The sequence below is a fragment of the Somniosus microcephalus genome, chromosome 12, assembly GCF_052327205.1.
Source record: "Somniosus microcephalus isolate GS21.2 chromosome 12, FLI_Smic_1.0, whole genome shotgun sequence".
Classification (NCBI taxonomy): domain Eukaryota; kingdom Metazoa; phylum Chordata; class Chondrichthyes; order Squaliformes; family Somniosidae; genus Somniosus; species Somniosus microcephalus.
The window spans coordinates 157,697,495-157,714,382 of NC_140998.1; the positions used below are offsets into that span (position 1 = coordinate 157,697,495).

The following is a 16,888-nucleotide window of genomic DNA, read 5'->3' on the forward strand; positions in this document are numbered from 1 at the left end:
CTTGAGCTACTGTGAACAGTTATCTCTGAATTTATACTTCATCGCCAACGGCAGAACAACCACAACTTACATAGCGCCTTTAATCAGAGACCGACATCCCAAGGTACTCCACGGAGGCCTAAAATGAACGCTGAGCTAAAGAAGGAGGGATTAGGATGGGTCAAAGAGGTGGATTTTAAGGAGGGTTTTAAAGGAAAAGAGTGTGGTGGAGAAGCAAAGAGATTTAGAGATGGAATTCCAGAGTTCAGGGCCTAGCCAGCTGAAGGCACGGCCGCCAATGGTTGGGCAAAGTGAACAGGTAATGCACAAACATAGAAACATAGAAGATAGGAGCAGGAGTAGGCCATTCGGCCCCTCGAGCCTGCTCCGCCATTCAATGAGATCATGGCTGATCATCCAAATTCAGTACCCTGTCCCTGCCTTCTCCCCATATCCCTTGATCCCTTTAGCCTTAAGAAATATATCTAACTCCTTCTTGAATATATTTAATGAAATGGCCTCAACTGCACTGTGTGGTAGAGAATTCCACAGGTTCACCACTCTGGGTGAAGAAATTCCTCCTCATCTCTGTCCTAAATGGCTTACCCCTTATCCTTACCCCTGGTTCTGGACTCCCCGACCATCGGGAACATCCTTCCTGCATCTAGTCTGTCTAGTCCTGTTAGAATTTTATAAGTTTCAATGAGATCCCCTCTCATTCTTCTAAACTCCAGCAAGTATAAGCCCAATCGACCCAATCTCTCCTCATACGTCATTCCTGTCATCCCAGGTATCAGCCTGGTGAATCTTCGCTGCACTCCTTCCATGACAAGAACATCCTTCCTCAGATAAGGCGACCAAAACTGCACACAATACTCAAGGTGTGGTCTCACCAAGGCCCTGTACAACTGCAGCTAGACATCCTTGTTCCTGTACTCAAACCCTCTCGCTATGAAGGCCAACATACCATTTGCCTTCTTAGCCGCCTGCAGCGCCTGCATGCTTACCTTCAGCGACTGCTGCACAAGGACGCCCAGGTCTCGTTGCACTTCCCCTTCTCCCAATCTATTGCCATTCAGATAATAATCTGCCTTCCTGTTTTTGACACCAAAGTGGATAACCTCGCATTTATCCACATTATATTGCATCTGCCATGCTTCTGCCCAATTACCCAACCTGTCCAAATCATACTGGAGTTTCTCGGCATCCTCCTCTCAGCACACACGCCCACCCAGCTTTGTGTCGTCCGCAAACTTGGAGATATTACATCTAGTTCCCTCGTCTAGATCATTAATATATATTGTGAATAGCTGGGGGTCCAAGGACCGATCCCTGCGGTACCCCACTAGCCACTGCCCGCCACTCAGAAAAGAGCCGTTTATTCCAACTCTTTGCTTTCTGTCTGCCAACCAGTTCTCTATCCAAGTCAATACCTTGCCCCCAATCCCATGTGCCTTAACTTTACACGCTAATCTCTTATGCGGGACCTTATCGAAAGCCTTTTGAAAGTCCAAATACACCACATCCACTGGTTCTCCCTTATCTATTTTACCAGTTACACCCTCAAAAAATTCCAGTAGATTAGTCAAGCACGTTGACTTTGCCCGATCCGGTCTGTTTTCCAAGTGCTCTGCTATTACATCTTTTATAATGGACTCTAGCATTTTCTCCACTACCGATGTCAGGCTTACCGGTCTGTAATTCCCCGTTTTCTCTCTACCACCTTTTTTGAATAGTGGGGTAACATTAGCTACCCTCCAATCCATGGGTACTGTTCCAGAGTCTATCGAATTTTGGAAGATGACCAGCAATGCATCTACTATTTCTAGGGCCACTTCCTTAAGTACCCTGGGATGTAGATTATCAGGCCCTGGGGATTTATCGGCCTTCAATCCCGTCAATTTCCCTAACACCATTTCCCTACAAATACTGATTTCTTTCAGTTCCTCTCTTTCATCAGACCCTATGTTCCCCGACATCTCTGGGAGGTTATTTGTGTCCTCCTTTGTGAAGACAGAACCAAAGTATGTATTTAATTGGTCTGCCATTTCTTTGTTCCCCATTATAAATTCCCCTGATTCTGACGGCAAGGGACCTATGCTTGACTTCACCAATCTTTTTCTCTTCACATATCTATAAAAGTTTTTACAGTCAGTTTTTATGTTCCCTGAAAGCTTACTCTCATACTCTATTTTCCCCCTCTTAATTAATCCCTTTGTCCTCCTTTGTTGAATCCTAAACTGTTCCCAATCCTCAGGTTTACTGCTTTTTCTGGCCAATTTATATGTCCTCTCCTTGGATCTTATGCTATCCCTAATTTCCCTTGTTAGCCACGGTTGAGTCACCTTTTTTGTTTTATTTTTATGCCAAACTGGGATGAACAAATTCTGTAGTTCTTCCATGCGATCTTTGAATGTTTGCCATTGCCTATCCACCGTCAACCCTTTGAGTGACATTCCCCAATTAATCCTACCCAACTCGCGCCTCATACCATCGTAGTTTCCTTTATTTAAATTCAGGACCCTAGTCTCTGAGTCAACTACTTCACTCTCCATTTTAATGAAGAATTCTATCATATGATCGCTCCGACCCAAGGGGCCTCATACAACAAGATTGCTAATTAATCCTTTCTCATTACATAATACCCAGTCTAAGATGGCCTGATCTCTAGTTGGTTCCTCTACATATTGGTCTAGGAAACCATCCCGTATACACTCCAGGAATTCCTCCTCCACAGTATTGTTACTAATTTGGTTAGCCCAATCTCTATGTAGATTAAAGTCACCCATGATAACTGCTGTGCCCTTATTGCACGCTTCTCTAATTTCCCTTTTAATGCCACCCCCAACCTCCGCATTACTGTTTGGAGGTCTATATACCACTCCCCCTAACGTTTTCTGCCCCTTGGTATTTCTCAGGTCTACCCATACAGATTCCACATCATCAGAGCTAATATCCTTCCTTATAATTGTGTTAATCCCCTCTTTAACCAGCAATGCTACCCCACCTCCTTTTTTGCCTATCTTTCCTGAATATTGAATACCCCTGGATGTTGAGTTCCCAGCCTTGGCCACCCTGGAGCCATGTTTCCGTAATCCCAATCATATCATATTCGTTTACCTCTATTTGCGCAGCTAATTCATCCACCTTATTACGAATGCTCCTCGCATTGAGACACAAAGCCTTCAGGCTTGTTTTTTTAACGCTCTTAGACCTTTTAGAATTATTATTTACTGTGGCCATGTTTGATTTAAACCCTTGATTTCTCTGACTGCCACTTTTGTTTTTCTCCTTCCTGTCTTTTGCTTTTATCCTTGTTTCCCTTTCCTCTGTCTCCATGCTCAGGTTCCCAAACCCCTGCCATTTTAGTTTAAACCCTCCCCCAGAGCACTAGCAAACACTCCCCCTAGGACATCGGTCCCGGCCCTGCCCAGGTGCAAACCGTCCGGTTTGTACCGGTTCCAATGTCCCAGGAATTTGAATCCCTCACCCTTGCACCATTCCTCTAGCCACGTATTCATCTGAAATATCCTTCTATTTCTACTCTGACTAGCACGTGGCACTGGTAGCAATCCTGAGATTACTACCTTTGAGGTCCTATTTTTTAATTTACCTCCTAACTCCCTATATTCAGCTTTTAGGACCTCATCCCGTTTTTTACTTATATCGTTGGTACCTATATGCACCACGACAACTGGCTGTTCACCTTCCCCTTCCAAAATGTTCTGCAGCCGCTCTGAGACATCCTTGACCCTTGCACGAGGGAGGCAACACACCATCCTGGAGTCTTGTTTGCGGCCGCAGAAACACCTATCTATTCCCCTTGCAATAGAATCCCCTATTACTATAGCTCTACCCCTCTTTTTCCTCCCGTCCTGTGCAGCAGAACCACCCCTGGTGCCAGGAAGTTGGCTGCTGCTGCTTTCCCCTGATAAGCCATCCCCCCCAACAGTATCCAAAGTGGTATATCTGTTTGAGAGGGGAATGACCACAGGGGACTCCTGCCCTACCTGCCTGCGCCTACTACTCTGCCTGGTGGTCACCCATTCCCTTTCTGCCTGTGCAACCTTTACCTGCGGTGTGACCAACTCCCTAAATGTGCTTTCCACAACGTCCTCAGCATCGCGAATGCCCCAGTACGTATCCAATCGCAGCTCCAGCGCCGCAATGTGGTCTGCCAGTAGCTGCAGCTGGATACACTTCCTGCACACATGGTCGTCAGGGACACAGGAAGTGTCCCTGAGTTCACACATATCGCAGGAGGAACATACCACGGGGTCGAGCTGTCCTGCCATGACTTACCCTTTAATTAATTCAAATTAAATTAAATCAAATCAATACCAACAATTACACTTCAGTTAAATGATATACTTAAGGGCCCTTGTTTAGCAGCAGTCCCCGCTACACCACAGAGAGCTTAGAAACTATAAACCACAGAGTTTAAGTTTGGAAAAAGGAGAAATACTCACCAACCAATCACTTACCTGCTTTCTGGTGACGTCACACTTCGATTACTTTTTACTTCTCTCTCTCCCGCTCGGAGATTGGTAAACCTACCTGGTCTGCTGTTGCTTTTATCACCGCCGCCGCCTCGCTCCACACAGGTCCGCCGCTGCTGTGGGGCCTACCTGCTGCTGCTGTCGCTTTTATCACCGCCGCCTCACCCAGGTCCGCCGCCGCTGTGGGGCCTACCTGCTGCTGCTGCCGCTTTTATCACCGCCACTCCGCCGCCTCACCCAGGTCCGCTGCCGTTGACAGGCCAGAGCCGGAGAAACTGAGAGTCCAGGTGGGGGAGCGGGCAGGTGGCGAGGAAATGGGTGGGAGTATAGGTACTGGAGGAGTTTACAAACATAGGCAGGATCAAGACCATGAAGGGTTTTAAGCACGAGGATAAGAATTTTAAATTGGTGGCATTGTGGGACAGGAACCAATGTAGGTCAGTGGGGACGGGTGATTGGTGAAGAGGACCTGGTGCGCGATAAGATACGGGCAGCAGAATTTTGGATGAACTGAAGTTTACAGAGGGTGGGTGATGGGAGGCTGACCAGGAGAGCATTGGAATCATCGAAACTGGAAACAGCAAAGGCATGGATGAGGGTTTCTGAAGGAGATGAGCTGAGTTATTGAGGTGGATGTATATGATCTTGGTGACTGAGAAGATATGGGCTTGTAAACAGAGCTCAGTGTAGGATGCTGAGGTTGCAGATAGTCTGGTTCAGCCTGAGATGGTGGCTAGGGAGAGAGATGGAATTGGTCAGAAGAGTAGAGAGTTTGTGGCGGGGGCTGAGGGAAGGCAGCACTGAGGAAGGACGGCACTCCTTGTCTTTTAGGATGTTATTTAAACTGATGCCCCATCTGCCTGTTCAGGTGGATGTCCAGAAAGAGCCCGTGGCACTATTCAAGGAATAGGGAGTTATCCCGGCCAACATTCCTTACTCAACCAACACAACTACAAAAAGAAAGGCAGGTTATCTGGTCATTTGCGTTTTGTGGGATCTTGCTCTGTGCAATTGCCTACCTAAGACCTCAAAAAGTAAATAATTGGTTGTAAAGCGCTTTGGGACGTCCTGAGAACATGCTATATAAATGAAAGTTCTTCTGTCTTCCTTTGTCTACCTGGTTTGGACTGGGGGAGCTGGTTTGGAAAGTCTCTTCATCTTCAGCAGTTTCACAGTTTAACAAACATTGTAATTTACAAACATTGGTGGGAAATGAGGTTGAACGTTTCTTGGCTGTAATTAGTTTTGTTTCGCCGCCGATAACAGGAAATGGGCACTTTGTGTCCCAGAGGTTGACTCTCTGTCCTGTCATCTCCGTGTTCCCCAATCTGCCTCTTTGAGTGACTATTGACACATGAGTCGGAGGGACTTACGGCACACAGAGTGTATTTACACAGTGTCTGTACAAACTATAGCGAACAGAACTCATGACCGAAACTACAGCAGAGTCTCCTGATAAAAGCAGGATTATTTCTCCGTTAAATGCAGTGAGTGGCGGATAGTTGCATAATAAATAATTCTGTGCATAAACTTGCGTGATTGATGAGGGAATTACCCAATCATCTCCATTCTGGCTGGGCCTTGTGGTGTCACTGTATGCAGCCTTATTTTTCGTCTTCCTTTCCCCCACCCCGCTCTTTAGTAATAAGCCAAACCCGAACCAGATCAACGGAAGCAACACAAAGACGGGAACGGTGAACGGAGGGAGTGTGCTGGCACCGAATGGGGCAGTGGCAGTGCCAGGACCAGGGCGAGCGTGCGAGAGCTGTTTCAGTAAGTACTCTTGGGATCACGAAACATGCGAAGGCCTCCGCGTGGCTTGATGCGGCAACCATTTTGAGCGCTGTGGCCACTCGCCATTAATGTCAGTCATTTGAGCCAGGATGGCAAGATGGTCCAGAGACAGGTGGAAGCCAGAAGCAAGTGCCCGGCTCCCGATTTTAACAGCGCAGCCACACAAGGGCCTCGGATTACACCGGGTTTTCAAAAACCAGTTGGGTGGTAGCGACCAGACTGAGCCGTCCAAACGTGGAACGTGATGTTCCATTTACTCCCGGCCGTTCCGGGCCGCGCTCCCGGCCGTTCCGGGCCTCGGGAGGAAGGTTTCAATTTATTTGTATCTCTTTTTGTTTCACCAGATACTCAGTCGTACCAGTGGTACTCGTGGGGTCCTCCCAACATGCAGTGCCGTCTCTGCGCAGCCTGCTGGGCCTACTGGAAGAAGTATGGTGGACTGAAAATGCCAACCCGGCTGGACGGCGAAAGGCCAGGACCAAACCGGAATAGCCTGGTAACTGCCAAATGCTGGAGATTGCACTAGTTTGTCGTCTTGCCAGCTTTTCTCCACCAGTTTACTCTCCTTCCTTAATAAAAAACAGAAAATACTGGAGATACTCAGCAGGTCAGACAGCATCTGTGAAGAGAGAAACAGAGTTAACGTTTCAGGTCGATGATGAAAGGTCATCTCTTCACAGATGCTGCCTGACCTGCTGAGTATCTCCAGCATTTTCTGTTTTTATTTCAGATTTCCAGCATCTGCAGTATTTTCTTTTTGTATTCTCCCTCCTTTCCTCCCTGAAGAGGTTGACTGCTTGCTGCAGTCCAGGTGCACGGGCAGCTCTCCGACAGCTCACCCAAGGGGCTCGTTATTAATGCGTGAGCATAGACGGCGAGTGTCATTGCCTTGTTAGAGTGTGGGTAGATTGCAGCCAGATATGATCCAGTCCCCATCCAGTGTCCACACATGAGCCCTTACCAGCAGGGGGTCACTGGATAGAGGCGCTAACCCTTGGCACTGAGAGAAATTGTAGCACCTCTAACCCTGCCCTGACTCAGATCAGCTGACTCAACAACAAACCGTTTGCTTAGTCAGTTTGGCTCAGTGCTAGCACTCTGGCCTCAGAGTCAGATGGTCATGGTTCAAGTCCCACTCCAGAGACTTGAGTGAGTAATCTCAACTGCCACTTTAGTGCAGTACTGAGGGAGTGCGACACTGTTGGAGGTGCCAAAAATCACCAAAGACGTTAAATCTGTCTTTTTGGGTGGATGTTGAAGAAGAGCAGGGGAGTCGTCCCAGTGTCCTGACCAATATTCCTCCCTCAATCAAAACCTTCCTAAACAGATTAACTGACATTCATCTCAGTGCTGTTTGTGGTCTTGTTATGCACAAAATGGCTGCCCCGTTTGCCTATGTAACAAAAAGGATGTGATATGGTGCTATATAAATGCAGGTATTTATTATCATTAATATATTTGTTACAATGGCGTTCCCTGAGATTAAGTGAGTGCCACCTCTAACCAACTGCCCTTGAAGATTTTTCTTCTCCCATTCCTGCGTGAGGAACCGCCTTGCGTTCACTCTGCGCCTCCCTCGTGAGAAGGGCAATCGCCAGGGGACGCATCAGTCCGCACCACCTCTATGCCGCTAAGTTGTCCGTGTAGACCCCTCAAGACTCTCTTTTTGGAGTGTATTTTCACGATTGCTGTAACTTTTTGCCCTTTCCTCTCCGCCTCTCTCCAGAACGCTCATGGCCTGCCAGTTAGGAACAGCACCAGTCCCAAGTTCGCATTGAAGACACGGCAGGCCTTTTACCTGCACACGACCAAACTGACGAGAATGGCCAGGCGTTTATGTCAAGACATTCTACAGCAGGCAGCGCGACACCCCTATGTGCCGATTAACAGTGCGGCCATCAAGGCAGAGTGTGAGTACCGAGGTAATGTGAGGGCCAGATTATAATGGTGAGAAAGTTCTCTTTCAGACTCAAGAGTGGTTTACTGATGAGGATATGGGTCCTTTCTTGGACGTGACTGTATTCCCTCACCCCTGTGCCCCGACTCTTGCTGGGTTCGGGCCCCCTGTGTGCTGGTCACTCTCTAGTACCCAGACTATTCTTTATCTGGCAGCAATTCTCCCAGTGCCCTGGCCAACGTGCATCCCTCAATCGATACCACAGAAAACAGATGGACTGCATTCATCTCATTGGCTGGGTTCTTACTGTGTGCACATTGGCTACTGTGTTTGCCTACGTAACAACAGTGAATTGGCTATGGAAGCAAATCCAAGAACTTCCTTTCTTTGAGTGAGGTTGCTAATTTGTTTTAATTTCTGGCCACTTTTGTGTGTTGACTTGCACACACCCTGCGGTGACAACAGGTTTTCTAGGCTGGGCTTAAAAGCAGGTCCCAGAGTTTTCCCTGGACTGGGAACCGCCCAGGTCTCCATGAGAATGGCTTGAGCCGCTGCCTGGCCTTCCAAGGAGCTGGGGGAAAACCTTAGAAAACGAGCCACATCCAACTATATCCAGCAGTTGTAAACCCCAACACATCCTCAGCCCAGTCCCAGCCCAAATCAGTGGATAACTGTTCATGTTTTGTGTCTCCTCCCTCGGAGAAGGGAGATGCTTCACCTGAGTGCCAGCACCTCCCTGGAGACTAAAGAGACCCTTGCATCCAGTCATTGTAGGAAAAGTCCAGCTAGGAATGACGATTCAGTGAAGCCCTGGTCTCAATTAACCTCAGTTGAGTTGTTTAAACATACTTTTAATGTCAAAGAACACCTGGGTTTCCTTAGCCATCCTGTCCTCTTGGTAATTCTTTAACGTTGAAAAAATATTCAACCGGGTGGAGTGAGTTTGAGTGTTTGCCACTTGCAAAAGGCTCATATTTGTGTAAGACATTGTGTTGAAGTGTGTGACTCTCCCATTCCACCTCCGTCCTAGCTGCAGTCGGATAGGGGTAGCTGGGAGCTTGGCTCCATTCTTTTTTTCTCAGTATTGAGATGTGGGCGTTGCTGGTAAGGCTGGCATTTATTGACCATCCCTAGTTGTCCTTGAGAAAGTGGTGGTGGTGGGTCTTCGTCTTCAGCTGCTGCACTCCGTGTGATGAAGGTACTCCCACAAAGCTGTTATTCTTCGTAGCGGCCTGCGAGACCACTTTAGAGGACATTTAAAAGGCAACCGCGTTGGTGTGGGACTGGAGTCACGTATAGGCCAGACTGGGTAAGGACGGCAGGCTTCCTTCCCTAAAGGACATTAGTGAACCAGTTGGGTTTTTACGACAATCCGACAGCTTCATGGTCACTTTTACTGACACCAGCTTTTTGTTTCAGGTTTTTTTTTAAATCAATTCAGATTCTCAAGCAGCCATAGTGAAATTTGAACTTGCGTTCTTTGGATTATTAATCCAGGCCTCGGGATTACTAGCCCAGTAATAGAATCACTACATTACTGTACCCAAATCCTGTTGGGTCTGGATGTTGAACCTTCAGTTGTTGCTATGCGCTGGTGCTGAAATCCTGATCACTTCACTCTAAAATCATGGAGCAGGTAATCCTGCTTGTCAGTGTGTCAGGTTGCAATTTTAGTCCTGGTAAACCCAGAATTATGCCCGTCTGATAGCTGATAGTGACTCTCTCCATCACCGTGGATGGAATAAGTTACCAGGGAGGATCATTGAAGTTTTTTTTGTGTGCTTATCAAAGTGAGGGATATTACTATTGGGGAAGGGATTAGTACCCATTTGAGACACACAAGCCATGATTTTAACCTGAAATGGGACATGGGCCTGTGGGGAGTGGGGCGAGAGCCAAACTCCTGCCAGCCTGAGATTGATAGATTTTTTTTAGGCAAGGAGATTAAGGTTTATGGAACCAAGATGGGTGGATGGAGTTAAGGTGCAGATCAGCCATGATCTAATTGACTGACGGAACAGGCTCGAGGGGCTGAATGGGCTACTCCTGTTCCTATCTTCCTAACGCGAGCCCTAGGTGATTTTAACTCCTGAGCCTTCGCCACATGTCTCCGGTCAGCTGGCGACTGACCAGCAGGCGGGGCCAGAATTGCAGGCGGCAGGTGGCCGGCAGCAAAGGGAGGCCGTCGGCCACAGGGTAAATCACGGCGAGGGGGATTCAAGAGAGTCTCGAGGGGGTGGGGGGAGCAGCCCAGGGCAGGGGAGGCCTAAACTTTCCTATTGTGTACCACTCCTGCTCCTCCTGGCCATTCAAGGAAAGTAAAAAAAAAACGAAACCTTAAATGGTTTCTTGTGATCCCTGACTCTCTTCCTGCTGGCTTTACCTGGCCGGAAAGCCACAGCGGCTTCAGGCGGGTGTCCTTGCCACCTCCGGGACAATGGCGGCAACGTTCCCTCTAGGGCACACGGCTGCCTGCCGTTCCGCACAGCCCGGGACCGGCTTTTCTAATGTGAAATTTTGCACTGCATGAAACTTTGCAATTTTGAGCATGAAATGTTCCTCAAAAAATTAGGGAGAACATTGATTGCTGGGTGAGTCACCCAGCCGGTTTCTGTTGGACAATAGGGTTAAGGTCACCCCTGCAATGACAGCATTAAGATCAGGTGTAGCACAGGTACAGGGTAAGGCTCCCACTACTCTGTCTCAACAATGTGCCTCAGCCCCAATTTCACAAGTGTGCAACATACTGCAGCAGTGTAACATTTGTCAAGACCTCGGAGAGCATGCAGGGGAGATTCACCAGAATGGTACCAGGGGTGAGGGATTTCCGTTATGTGGAGAGACTGGAGAAATTGGAGGTTGTTCTCCTTAGAGCAGAGAAGGTTAAGGGCAGATTTAATAGAGGTGTTCAAAATCATGAAGGGTTTTGATAGAGTAAATAAGCAGAAACTGTTTCCACTTGCAGGTGGGTCGGTAACTAGAGGACGCAGATTTAAGGTAATTGGCAATGATTGAGATGAAACAATTTTTTATGCAGCAAGTTGTTGTGATCTGCAATGCACTGCCTGAAAGGGTGGTGGAAACAGATTCAATAATAACTTTCAAAAGGGAATTGGATAAATAGAATCTTAGATTAGTACAGCCCAAAATTGCAGGCACATGGAGAAAGGGCAGGGGAGTGGGACTAATTGGATAGCTCTTCCAAAGAGCTGACACAGTCATGATGGGCCAAATGGCGGCCTCCTGTGCTGTATCATTCGATGATATCCCACACCAGCCATCCTGTGGCCTCTCCGAGCAGGATTGCCAGTTCGTGCCAAATTGGTGCTGCAGGCTCCTGCCCACTAGGCGCTCGGTTGAGACGGGCCCAAACCTAGTTCACACAGGACTCTTACAGCCAGCAGAGAGGTGTGACTTTCATCCCATCAGCCTGTGCTGGATCTGAACCCAGGTCTCAGAAGTTGAAAGGACAGTGTCTAACCCCACCGTGGCACCCTGTTCCTCAGAAATGGGATTGAGAGAATTCGAGATTGTTCTGGAGGACTGAGGGTTCCTAAAACAACCTACATTTTTTTACGTACCAGGTACACTGCGGTTACCAGAAGCAGCAAATCAAACCATAGGACTGAAACGAGCTGTTAGAAAACCCTTGGAAACAATCGTGGAATACCTAGGTAAGAGTCAGCCCGAACTCGTGACACAGGCCGGTGTAGTGGTTCGTATTCCGAATAACTAATCATACTTGTGAATAACTAACGCTTGTGGTTTGATCATTTAAGTCATCAATTCCTGCTTCAGACCAGTTTAAGTCTCTGAATATTAAACATATTTTGAGCAGAAATGAAGTGGACAAAACCTTCCTATAGTACGACCATAATAGGAATGTAAACAAATGAAATATTTTTGCTCTCCCTCTTTCATACCAGCCAAAAATCTGTTGCTTAACTCTAGATAGAGCCCATAATAATATAAATCGGAGATACATGTGCCATCAAAATATAACGTATTTACATGCATTGTGTAGCTGTATAAAAATTGGGTGACTAAAACTGGTCTTTATGGTCCAGTGTCAGCTGTGGCTCAGTGGTAGCACACTCGCCTCTGTGCCGGAAGGTTGTGGGTTGCAATCCCACTCCAGGGACTTGAGCACAAAATCTAGGCTGACACTCCAGTGCAGCGCTGGAGGAGCGCTGCACTGTCAGAGGTTCCGTCTTTCATCTGCTCTCTCAGGTGGATGTAAAAGATCCCATGGCACTATTTCGAAGAAGAGCAGGGGAGTTATCCCCGGTGTCCTGACCAATATTTATCCCTCAATCAACATAACACAAACAGATTATCTGGTCAATATCACATTGCTGTTTGTGGTAGCTTGCTGTGCACAAATTGGCTGCTGCGTTTCCCACATTACAACAGTGACTACACTTCAAAAGTGCTTCATTGGTTGTAAAGTGCTTTGAGACGTCCAGTGGTCTTGAAAGGCGCTATATAAATGCAAGTCTGTCTGTCTTTTTTATTTTATAACCCACTGCCGAAACTAAGTACGCTTCCTGAAATGAGTGTTCTTTCTACCCCAACCCCTAAGTATCTGTGCTTTGTGAAGCAACTGTTCATTCTACCCCGACCCCTAAGTATCTGTACTTTGTGAAGCGAGTATTCATTGTATCATGGCCCCTAAGTATCTGTGCTATGTGAAGCGAGTATTCATTGTATCATGACCCCTAAGTATCTGTGCTTTGTGAAGTGAGTATTGTATCATGGCCCCTAAGTATCTGCTTTGGGAAGCGAAGGTTTGTTCACTGGATTTTTTTTTTACCAGAACCCATAGGTGAATCATCTTGAGTGTTGTGTGGCATGGGAATGACTAAATCCACAGTGAGTAACCTAAGTTCCCCTGGTGGCCTATTGGGTAGAGACACTGCAGCACCCATTCATAAAGCCCAGAAGGATCTGGGTTTTGTCCTCAGAGTCTGTTGAACTGGTTGATCTCAACTGGGACAGTAGTTGTCAGCAGTATAATTGGTCTCAGCCCTGGGCTATTGGTGAGTGGGAGGAATATCATAGGAACATGGGGATATAGGAACAGGAGTATGCCATTTAGCCCCTCGAGCATGTTCCGCCATTCAATGAGATCATGTTTGATCTGTGACATGACTCCATATACCTGCCTTTGCCCCATATCCCTTAATACTTTTGGTTAACAAAAATCTATCGATCTCCAATTTACAATTAACGATTGATCTAGCAGCAACTGCCATTTGCAGAAGAGAGTTCCAAAACTCTACCACCCTTTGTGAGTAGAAGTGTTTCCTAACTTCACTCCTGAAAGGCCTGGTTCTCATTTTTAGACTCTGCCCCCTCGTCCTAGACTCCCCAACCAGCAGAAATAGTTTCTCTCTATCTACCTTATCAGTTCCCCTTAATATCCTGAAAACTTCAATCAAATCACCCTTTAATCTTCTGAATTCCAGGGAATACAACCTTAGTTTGTGTAATCTCTTCACATAATTTAACCCTTGGAGTCCGGGTATCATTCTGGTAAACCTACGCTGCACTCCCTCCAAGGCCAATATATCCCTCCGAAGGTGTGGTGCCCGAACTGCTCATAGTACTCCAGGTGTGGTCTAACCAGGGTTTTGTACAGCTGTAGCATAACTTCTATCCCCTTGTATTCTAGTCCTCTAGATATAAAGGCCAGCATTCCATTAGCCTTTTTGATTATTTTCTGTATCTGTTCATGACATTTTAATGATCTATGTACCTGGACCCCAAAGTCTCTTTGGACCTCCACTGTTTTTAGCTTTTCACCATTTTAGAAAGTACCCTGTTCTATCCTTTTTAGGTCCAAAGTGGATGACCTCATATTTGCCTACTTTGAAATACATTTGCCACAGTTTTGCCCATTCACTTAATCTATTAATATCTCTTTGTAATTTTATGCTTTCATCAGCACTGGTTACAATGCCCACCTATCTTTGTCATCAGCAAACTTGGATATGTGGCTCTTTATCCCATCATCTAAGTTGTTAATAAATACGGTGAATAGTTGAGGCCCCGACACAGATCCCTGAGGGACACCACTAGTCACATCCTGCCAATTAGAGTATCTGCCCATTATCCCTACTCTCTGTCTCCTGCCGCTCAGCCAATTTCCTAACCAGGTCAATAGTTTACCTTCAATTCCATGAGCTTCAGCTTTAGCTAAGTTTCTTATGAGGGACATTATCAAATGCCTTCTGGAAGTCCATATAAATAACATCCATAGACATTCCCCTGTCTGCTACTTTAGTCACTTCTGCAAAGGTTTGTCAGGCATGACCTACCCTTTACAAATCTATGCTGGCTGAAAATTTTCACGATTTTCAGTCATTCTATCCTTAATTATAGGTTCTAGTAATTTTCCGACAACAGATGTTAGGCTAACTGGTCTATAATTCCCTGGTTTCCCTCTCTTGCCATTCTTTGGAAGATTATAGTTAGGGCATATGTAGTGTTCTCACCTACTTCCTTCAAAACCCTGGGATGGAAAGCATCTGGTCATGGGGGTTTGTCACTAATTATTGCCATTATTTTTTCATTACTGTTTTGCTTATGTTAATTTTGGTGCCCTGATTCAATATTAGTTTCCTTGGGATGCCCAGCAAGCTATCCTCTTCCTCTACTGTAAATACTGATACATAGTAATTATTCAACATGTCCACTATTTCCTTGTATTTATTTACAATATCAGTTTTCTTGGGCCCACATTGTTCCTGACCACCCTCTTTTTCCTAATCTCACTGTAAAACATTTTTGTATTGATTTTGATATCCCTTGCAAGTTTCTTTTCATACTCCCTTTTTGTAGCTCTTGCTGTCTGTTTTGTCACCTTTTGTTGTTCTTTGTATTTCTCCCATTCGCCAGGATCTGTGCTATTTTTTGCATTCTTGTATGCTTTTTCTTTTAGTTTTATGCTGTCCCTTACCTCTTTTGTCGTACATCACTTTTTTTTGTTAAGAAGAGCTCTTGCCCCTTAGGGGTATAAACTGGTTCTGTGTCAGATCACCTACCACTGATCTTCTGTCGAATTACCGATTAACAGATTTGCCCAGAGTCAGTCTTGTCCAAATCTAGAATCTTAGTAGCTGTTTTACGTTTCTCCCCTTCAAGCACAACATTGAACTCAATCATATTATGATCGCTATTTGATAAATGTTCACGCACCATTAGGCTGTTAACTAAATCTGGCTCCTAACTCATTACTAAATCTAATATGGCCTACCCCCTTATTGGTTCTAGCACATTGTTGTAGAAAACTATCCTGAACTTCGATTGAATCACCCCTTAACTGTCTAAATTCCAGGGAATACAACCCTAGTTTGTGAAATCTTTTCTTAAGCTCAAGAAATTTCCTACCTTTCTCACATGAACTAGTCTGCTTAGCCAACTCTATTTGAAAGTTACAATCCCCCATTAAAACAACTCGGCCTTTACTACATGCTTGCCTAATCTCCGTATTTATACATTCTGTCACTTCACAGCTGCTATCTAGGGGACCTATACACAACTCCCACTACAATCTTAAATACTTTTCTATTTCTTAACTCTACCCATGAAGTCGCCACTGCCTCTTTACCTCTCGTTATATCCTCTCTTATCATTGAAGTAATTTCATTCACAATCCTTAAGGCTACTCCTCCCCCTCTACTAGTTTCCCTATCCTTACTGTAGTAGACCTTATAACCTAGTATATTCAGTTCCCAGTCCTGACCGTCTTGCAGCCATGTCTCAGTATTGGCTGCCATGTCGTACCCTCTAAGTTGAATTTGTGCCTGCAATTCATTCAAATTTGTTTTTTGTGCGTTTATATAAAGAACGCTTATTTGGGCCACGCACCCTAACCTGTCCTTCTGCTCTAATGTTGTTTTTCTCTCACATTTCTTCTTTCTCTCTCCCGATTTAATTATTTTACACCTTTTAGTTTTCCCTTTACCTGTAGTGCCTAAAGCACAATTTCTGGCTATTACTCTCCTCTCCATTTTGTTTGTTTTATAATTATTATTTAAAATATTTATATATTTCCACCTGAGCCATCTCTGCCATTTACTAGTTTAAAGTCCTTGTGACTGGCCTATTCCTTTCCGCTAGGACCCCGGTCCCAGCCCAGTTCAAGTGGAGCCCGTCCCAGCGGTACAGCTCTTTCCTGTCCCAGTACTGTTGTCAGTGTTCCATGAAATGGAACTACTATTTCCCACACCACTCCTTCAGCCACATGTTCACCTTCATAATCTGCTTATCCCTATGCCAATTTGCACATGGCTCGGGTAATAATCCTGAAGTACGGTGCCCAAAATTGGACACAATACTTCAGTTGAGGCCGAACCAGTGTTTTATAAAGGCTCATCATAACTTCCTTGCTTTTGTACTCTATGCCTCTATTTATGAAGCCCAGGATCCTGTATGCTTTTTAAACCGCTTTCTCAACCTGCCCTGCCAACTTCAATGATTTGTGCACATACACCCCCAAGTCTCTCTGTTCATGTGCCCCCTTTAGAATTGTACCCTTTAGTTTATATTGCCTTTCCTACTAAATTGCATCACTTCGCACTTTTCTGCGTTAACTCTCATCTGTCTTGTGTCTGCCCATTCCACCAGCCTGCCGTATGTCCTCTTGAAGTCTATCACTATCCTCTTCATTGTTCACTATACTTCCCAGTTTTGTGTCATCTGCAAATTTTGAAAT

The 16,888-nt window shown here is 45.8% G+C and overlaps 1 protein-coding gene across 9 annotated transcripts in view; it reads left to right on the forward strand.

Moving 5' to 3' along the window:
• The window catches only part of LOC147109615 (metastasis-associated protein MTA1-like), a 180,529-nt gene that overhangs the window by 72,195 nt on the left and 91,446 nt on the right, over window positions 1–16,888 (forward strand). For 7 of the 9 annotated variants that reach the window (XM_086003690.1, XM_086003691.1, XM_086003687.1 and 4 more), the window contains 4 exons: window positions 6,121–6,251; window positions 6,617–6,768; window positions 7,999–8,194; window positions 11,754–11,843. In XM_086003690.1, coding sequence (XP_085859816.1) covers window positions 6,121–6,251; window positions 6,617–6,768; window positions 7,999–8,194; window positions 11,754–11,843 — 569 coding nt within the window. The remainder of the gene's footprint in view (window positions 1–6,120; window positions 6,252–6,616; window positions 6,769–7,998; window positions 8,195–11,753; window positions 11,844–16,888) is intronic. The other 2 variants (XM_086003692.1, XM_086003685.1) reach the window with 1 other exon arrangement.